We start from the raw sequence: 7,809 nt of genomic DNA on the forward strand, positions 1-7,809 counted from the left end.
GCTTGCGTCAACCGCTGGTCATCTTCTTTCTTTAAAAGAAAACATACAAACAATGTCTTAAGCTACTTGGTTGATTTGTATTTGCACTTATTTTCTTCCATGTTTCGACTAAACTTATTTGTATTTGAGTTATGATTTGCATTTGGTTTATTCCTATGTGGATTTGGAGTTACGTTGGACTCATTTGTTGAAGCTTCTTTAGTCTTTTTTCTTTCATTGCTATACATATTGTTAAAAAGAAGACTAAGAGATCTAATATCAAGTTTAGCAACCACTTATTTTGTTCTCTTTTCTTTTTTAATTACTTCTGTGAACATTTTAATTACCGAACTTTGTTCTTTTTTTTTTTCTTTTTTTCAAAGAATATTAATTAGTCGTTATCTCTCGCTTGTAACATCTCGGAATGCCCTTATTGTTCTTCACTTGTGGGATTACGTACACCGGGTATGTTGTTGTTGTCATTTGAAATCGTAATCACCATAAGAGTTTTCTAGCAATGAAATTTATCAAGAATAACTTGCGAAATCAAATGGATCATAAATTTTTAGGCGAGCGTGCAGTGATGATGTTAAAAAAAAATTATTGCACTCATTCATCGGAAAAAAATTATGTACTTGTCAATATTTGAACAATCTTACCAAAATTTCTGGCTCCGCCACTGGTTACGGGCCGGGATGACAGGGATCTGACTCCATTAGTGGTACGAAGCGAGTTCTTGGATTGACATTGTTTCTCTAACCATGGAAGTAATGTTGTATCCGGGATACCTAATTGGCTCCAAACTTGACTTCCTTTGGGACATTGAACGAAGATGTGTTAGGTGTTTCAGTGGTTTACAGTGGGGACATTGGTCTCTGTATAGACATTACTAGCTCCTAGTAGAATTGGCTCGAATACTTTCTTGGTTTTCTTGTAGACCAATATGTTGCGTTCTCCGGTTGATCTGATTTTGCCTGTCTTGAGCAAAACATCGCCATTTTCAAACAAGTACAACGGAACCAAATACCAAGATGACAAATTAAGAGATGCCAGAATACCATCTATAGTAGGGATAGAGAGCATCATCGTCCAAGATTGATGGACCCCATAATCTTTCATTGTCCACAAATCAAAAGAACCGCGTTCAAAGTAATTGCAGCAGACACAAAGCCGACCATCTAGGACAACTATACCAATGGCATCTTTCCAACTTACTAAAGTATTTGGCACCTTTGTGTAATTAGGTTGTGGTATATCTTTGTATTCATAGTTTGACAAGTCTAGGAACACAATCACTGGTGAGAAATCATGATAATTGGATTTGTCACAAAGGACCATCCAATGGAATCTACCGTTCACAAAGTGACAGTCAAAATAAGTGTCTCTAAGATCATGAAGCATAGTGTAAGGGAATGGTTGATAAATAGGCGTCCAAGAATCAGTTTTCAAAGAATATAATTCGACTCTGATAGACCTTTTCTTCGTAACCATATCATTTAGATTTGTGATGAGCCTCACAACTACATAATCATCATTGGCTGAGTCATAACCCAACCCATAATGGGGTTCTGTTTCCTCATGACTCAGTGAAGAAGAATTGGGAAGTCGTCTTAACTCATTGATGGTAGGTTTCCAAAGACATATCTCAAACCAATCAAAACAACCTGACGGGGGTCCAAAAGACACGCAGAATAAACCGTTAACATGCGAGCAAACAACAGCCACCGATATGGAATTTTTCCTAATTTTATCATTGCTAGCAGCATAGTTAGGTCTCCAGGCGATATTTCTGTTGTTATAACAAGCAGAAAATAACGAGCAAGATACCCTGAGATCAAAATCAATATTAGCAAGCAGTCTTTTAGATTCCAAATTGCTACAACTTTGGGCATGTCGGAGGTGTTTGTTGTGGAAGTGGGGGTCACATATTAAACAGGTAAACAATTTGGATACACACTTGAAACGATGGAGACACTTAACCGGAAGCCTTGAGAGAATTTCCACTAAGATTTCCTCAGGAAGATTCATTGTTGATCAATTAGGTAAAAGTATGGTGCATTTATAATTAATTATTAGTAGGACACAAATAAGAATTTGACAAGAATTAGGCGGCACCGAGAGCGTGCTTGCTTCCATGTCCATATTGAACTAGGAAACCTCTTTAAAGTTTTTGCTAGCTACTACTAGTAATTTATAAGAGTAATTTGTAATTTACCCCTGAATATTTACCTATTTTTTTTTATTTTTTTTTTTTATAATTTACACTTTGTTTTATTTTGGGCTTGAACCTAATTAGAAGAAAAAATTGGGGTTAAAGATTTAGGGAGTATCAGAAATTGTGAGTTGGGACATCCACGTTCACATGTACTCCGTTTGATATGTAGCTTTTTCTTGTAATTTGTACACAACAAGGCATTCAACATCCTATGAACTTATGACCAGAAATTTTAATAATTAAGGCTTCCTCAACACGATGAATCAGGGCTACACCATGGAGATTGACCTGACGTTTCTAGTGCCCAGTGAAACGCAAGGAGAACCAATTCTTCCTTAACTAAGTCAAAGAGCGGATTTGTACTATTCTGTTAAACAGTCGTTCCGTCCAATTTCAACTGAAGGAGGCTATCGCTACCTGAAAGAAACCCCCTTAGTTCGCAACACGGGTAACATAATCATCCAAGCAATTCAGATCACAAGATCAACGTGGGATGCATTAATGCAGAATTAAACAAAGTAGAGATTTTGGCATCAATCTTTTTGTGCAGTTGAAAACAAACTAAATCGCATTATTTTCCTCGTATTATATGCTCAATGTTATTCCTCGAGTTACCGTTGTAGTTGTACTATTAAGGCTTTAATAATATATTCTTAACGTAAACATTGAGAATTTCTTATCTACTACTCCATATAATTGTCAGGGAAGAATACATGTTCGACATGTTTGTTTTCGGTACTTAAATTTCAAGACCAAGACTAAATTGAGAGGCTGTGCCCCAAGTTTTAAAAATTAGGTATATGGACCCCAATTAGGATTAGTTCTAATTAACTCAAATCTAGTTATTTGACCTTCAAAACCAGCCCCCAAATTTTTAAAATTACATTTTAGTCCAAATTAATAAAAAGCAATAAAAAAACCAAAATATGTTGTAAATATATTATTTAAATGTGGGTCTATAACTTCTAGATGTAATTCCCACATATGTGTAGTAGTACCCCCATCTCGACTATCTCCTCATTGACCTCCCACACCCCAGTTATCTTCCCCCACATTCTCAAGGGTTAATGCCATTATTTTGTTTTTGAGAATACTTTTTATCAAAAAAACGAAAAGGTTCCTATATCATTTGAATGGTTGAGACTTTTGGTTGTATTATGTATTGAAATGAATTCAGAGAGCTACTCAAGAAGTGTCGTTGATTGATGTACTTGTATAGCTATTAGACACAGCTATTGGAAAAAGGCATAACCCATGATTGCAACTGTTTAATTTCTATACTAAGGAGATTAATTGATATGCTGAAATTAATGCATGTAATTTATGATATATTTTCAATGAAACTATAAAAGAAGGAGACTAGGCTACTCCGCACTGAATTCATGAAATTGTGCGTTTACTTTATAGGCATTTTTCTTTTAAAAAAAAAATTACTCTAAAATTCATTTAGAAATAAAAGTCTGCAGTACCATCATAAGGAAATGAAAATGTTTCTGGAAATTACGAAGATACGAACACACTGGAATATTGAGATGTGTAAATTTTGTTGTTGATATTAGTCCAACATTCGTTTTGTTTTTTGCTGAAATAGGAAATATTATAGATACCATTAGAAGTATCAGTTTGATCCAAGGGGCATTTTATACAATTATCACTATCATTTTCAGTTCTTGTTATGTAGGAAACTATTGTGTACAAGTCTCCATTTCAATTATTAATTTTATATCTCCGATTTTGATGTTTCTATTTATCAATTGATGTATAGAAAACCTTGATTAATTAGTATATGTCTAGATTTTCGTATTACAAATATATTGGCACTTTTGTGGGTTCAACGTCTACATGTTGTAAAAAATTTCTTTTGTCATGCCATATTTTTTTAATGACAAACTTGGTTGAGTGATTTTATAAGAGCATAACTCTAAGTTGAGTGATTTTATTGATACAAAATAAAGTTGAATGACTTTGTTACATAATTTCTCATAGTTGAATGACCTTTTGAGATATGTAATCATTAGTTACATGTATAGTGTAATCTTTTTTTTTTTTTTTAATTAAAGCCCCAAGGGGGCAGATTTTATTATAATTAAAAGCAAAGGGTCCAATGTAACAAAAAGCAAAACAAAAGTACATAGGTGCAAAAAGTAAACTAATATATGTATGATTTAGGAAAGTTGATCCTAAATCCCTACAAATGTGCCGTCTCTTCCTCTTTGATAAAGTTCCACCATTGTCCATGGCTGCTCTCCGGCTCCAACCTTTTGTTCCTCTAGATCGGTAATCTTCTGCTCCTCCTTAGTCTTTTCTTCTTCTTGTATGGATCGCTTAAGTCGCCATAATTGCTCTTTCTCGCTCTTGCTTATTTTTTATTTTTGTTGTTGTTTGAGTTCCACCTCGGTCAATTCATCTGCACCACCGCTCCTAAAGTTCTTGTTTCGATTCCAGCTCGTTTGTGATGCTGAGATTGTTGTATGAACACTGAGCTTGTTGTTGCCTTTCTCCTATTCGATCTGGTATGTCCCTTCCTCTTTCTTTGCTATATTTACCTTCTCTGTATGTCTGCATTTGATTCTTGCTTGTTTTGTAATCCCCATTGTTCTGTCTTCTCTATGTTTCGATTGAAAAGCTTGGCTGAGCAAATATGTATCTTCCTCTTTGTGATTTAACCCATATAAAATTGACTTTTGTCCATTCGATTGAGCACAACTTGGTGCTAATACCACGAATTGAACATCGATCAACCTTATATTAATTAAAATCCCCTTTGAGGCTTTCCGAGTCGGATCTTGATCATATTTGCTATGCATCCGTATTCTTTTTTTGTTTTTTCTCGTTTCGTATCGTGATTACACCGTGTTTCGTCGCTTGTTGGTATTCCTTCAAAGGTGGTTGTTCTCGTGGTACCTGAATTAAAATCCTCCATTTATGTTAGATTGTGTACCTGCAACCATTAGCAAACAGTTAGTGTAAACCAAATCCTTCACATTCTCCTCCCAAAGGATATGAGTGTGAGGACCTCCTTTTCTCCCACCTTCCCCTATATTCAGTCTCCTTAACATGATCTGATTCTTAGATAGGGTCGTCGTAATTTGTCACCGTTCACAATTCTTTTACAAAGGCTCTCCATGTCAGCGAAAGGAATTGAATTGTATGTCCCCTGTGTCCAAAGCTAAATTAGCCAAGTGATCTGCTAATTTATTTCCTTCCCTATAAGTATGCTCTATCACCACCACTTTTTCCTCAATTATTCTCCAAATTTCTTCCACCATAGTAATGATTTGCCAAGGAATTTCCCATGTCCTTTGAATAATGTTCTTCAAAGAATGGTGAACTGTCTCTATCATTATTTGATTCCACGATTGTCTTTTAAATACCCGAGCCCGTAAAATGGCCGTGGCCTCTCGCCTCGGTGTTGGTGCTCTGAAGATCCTCCATTTCTTTGGCTTGTGCTTGTATCACATATCCCCTTTCATGCCTTAAACAAAAGTCCCATGAACTCCTCCCAGGGTTTCCTCTTGAGGCTCCATCAGTATTGACTTTTATCTATCCAATATCTGGAGTTCTCCAAGTCACTGGTGTTACTCTTATCTTTGAAGGATATCTCTGTAATGACTCCACAATCACACTCCAATTATATGGTGCATATCTAAAATTTTTCCTTCTCACCTTCATGAATTGAATCAAAGTATGCATCACCTCCGGTAAATGAGTTTTGTGATTGACACCTTCCCTTCATGTCTCATAGTTGTTTCTCCTCTTCCAAAGTTCCCAAATAATAATAGCAGGATGTACTTGGTTGATGCATTTGACATGTAGTCTACTAGGCATATCCCACCATCTGTTAATTATTTGGGTAACTTGCAAATTCTTAATATTTATTCCCACTGGTCCACAAAAATACTTCAGATGGCTTGAGCCGTTGGAGTGTAAAAAGACATGGGAGGTATCTTCCACTTTTGGATGTTGACAATAATAGCATCCGGAAGGGGAATCGGTGTCCCCATTTCTTCAACTTATCATCCAAAGGTAGCTTGAACTTCCAAAATCTCCACATAAAAAAAGATATCTTTATTGAAGTCCTTTAATCCACATCCGCTATACAAATTACTGGGATCTTTTCTTTGTCTGAGCAATTGAAATGCAGACCCAACTGTGAATTTCCCCCTCGAATCTAACTTCCAGAAAGCCTTATCTGCTTGGCCATTTTCATCTGGTGGATTAATGTGCTGCACAATATGGTCTGCTAGATCCTCAGGAAGGATTCTTCTTAGCAACTGTTCATCCCATTGCCCCACTTCTGCAGTTTCTTTTACAAGGATGATTGTGGGATCACACTCAAAATCTGGTGGAGTAATATGGTATAGGGCTCCCAAATTCCGTCCAATTATCAAACCAAAAATAAGAATTACCTTGTTGAAGCTTCCACCATATCTCATATTCCCTCTCATCTCTCGTGTTTAATCATCTTCTTCCATACATAAGTACCGATCCGCTAGTGGGCTATCACAAAGATGAAACTTCTTTAAGTACTTATTACTCTACGAAAGTTCTCCATAAGGATTGTTTGGTTCTCATGTTCCACCACAGCTTAGCAAAGAGGGCTTTAGATATATCTTGTAGGCTTCAACCCCATGCCATCTTCTTGTGGATGACATAAGGTTTGTCCAAGTTGCCCAAAGGCTTACTCGAGTTTCCCACAGAGTTGCTCCAAAAGAACTTAGCAAACACCTATTTAATCCGAGCAAGTACACCACTGTGAGGGTCACAAAGCGGATAGTAGGTGTATAGTCATGCTCTCGTAAAACATGTTTAATCGGGTTGTCCTTCCTCCAATAGATAGCGCCTACTCAAATCTACGAGCTCACTTATTCTCAATCTTCTCTATTATCTCCTTGTAGTGAATGTTCATTCTTTCTCCCATAGTAAATTGGTACACCCAAATATGTGAATGGAAAATCCTTTTCGAATGAACGAGTGATTTAAAATACCAACTCCTTAATGTTATGAGATGTCAAATGATGCATATAAACAGCACTTTTCTGCTTGTTGATCTTCTGACCACTCACCTTCTCATAATTACTCAAAGTCTTCATCACTAATCTCACAGACTGTTCATTAGCAGAGGTGAAAATGATAGTATCATCTGCATATGCCAAATGATTGACATATGGACTCCATTTTGGCATCCCATATTCCTTGTAATCAGCCCTCGCATGCAAGCATTCGCAGCCGTACAAACATTCTGAAAATTAAAATGAATAAAGTAGGATAGTGGATCTCCGCTTTACTCCTCTAGATGATTTGAAAAAACCATGAGGTTGCCCATTAATCAGAATGGAATACCAATTATTTGAGATAACTCTAAACACCAGATCAATAGTAAATTCACCAAACCCGATTCTCCTCAGGACTTTAGTTAGAAATAACCATGATACCCTGTCATAAGCCTTTGCCATGTCAAGCTTAATGACAACATTGGCAGGCTTTCCTCTAATCCTAATATCATGTACAATTTCCTGAGCCAACAGAATGTTTTCTACAATACTCCTGCCTTTAACAAATCCTGATTGCTGAGGTGAAATGATCTCAGGCAGCAGATGTATCAACCTTTCATG

At 36.4% G+C, this 7,809-nt stretch overlaps 1 protein-coding gene across 1 annotated transcript; it reads right to left on the bottom strand.

Moving 5' to 3' along the window:
* Positions 1-825: 825 nt before the first annotated feature.
* Positions 826-2,007, bottom strand: LOC132057866 (F-box/kelch-repeat protein At3g23880-like). The gene has a single exon (XM_059450455.1). The coding sequence runs from the start codon at positions 2,005-2,007 to the stop codon at positions 826-828; it is 1,182 nt and encodes a 393-aa protein (XP_059306438.1).
* Positions 2,008-7,809: the final 5,802 nt, after the last annotated feature.

Source organism: Lycium ferocissimum, chromosome 5, assembly GCF_029784015.1.
Source record: "Lycium ferocissimum isolate CSIRO_LF1 chromosome 5, AGI_CSIRO_Lferr_CH_V1, whole genome shotgun sequence".
NCBI lineage: Eukaryota > Viridiplantae > Streptophyta > Magnoliopsida > Solanales > Solanaceae > Lycium > Lycium ferocissimum.

What these genes read in the sequence shown, in the direction of transcription:
- LOC132057866 (XM_059450455.1), bottom strand. Translation starts at nt 2,007, where the DNA reads ATGAATCTTCCTGAGGAAATCTTAGTGGAAATTCTCTCAAGGCTTCCG.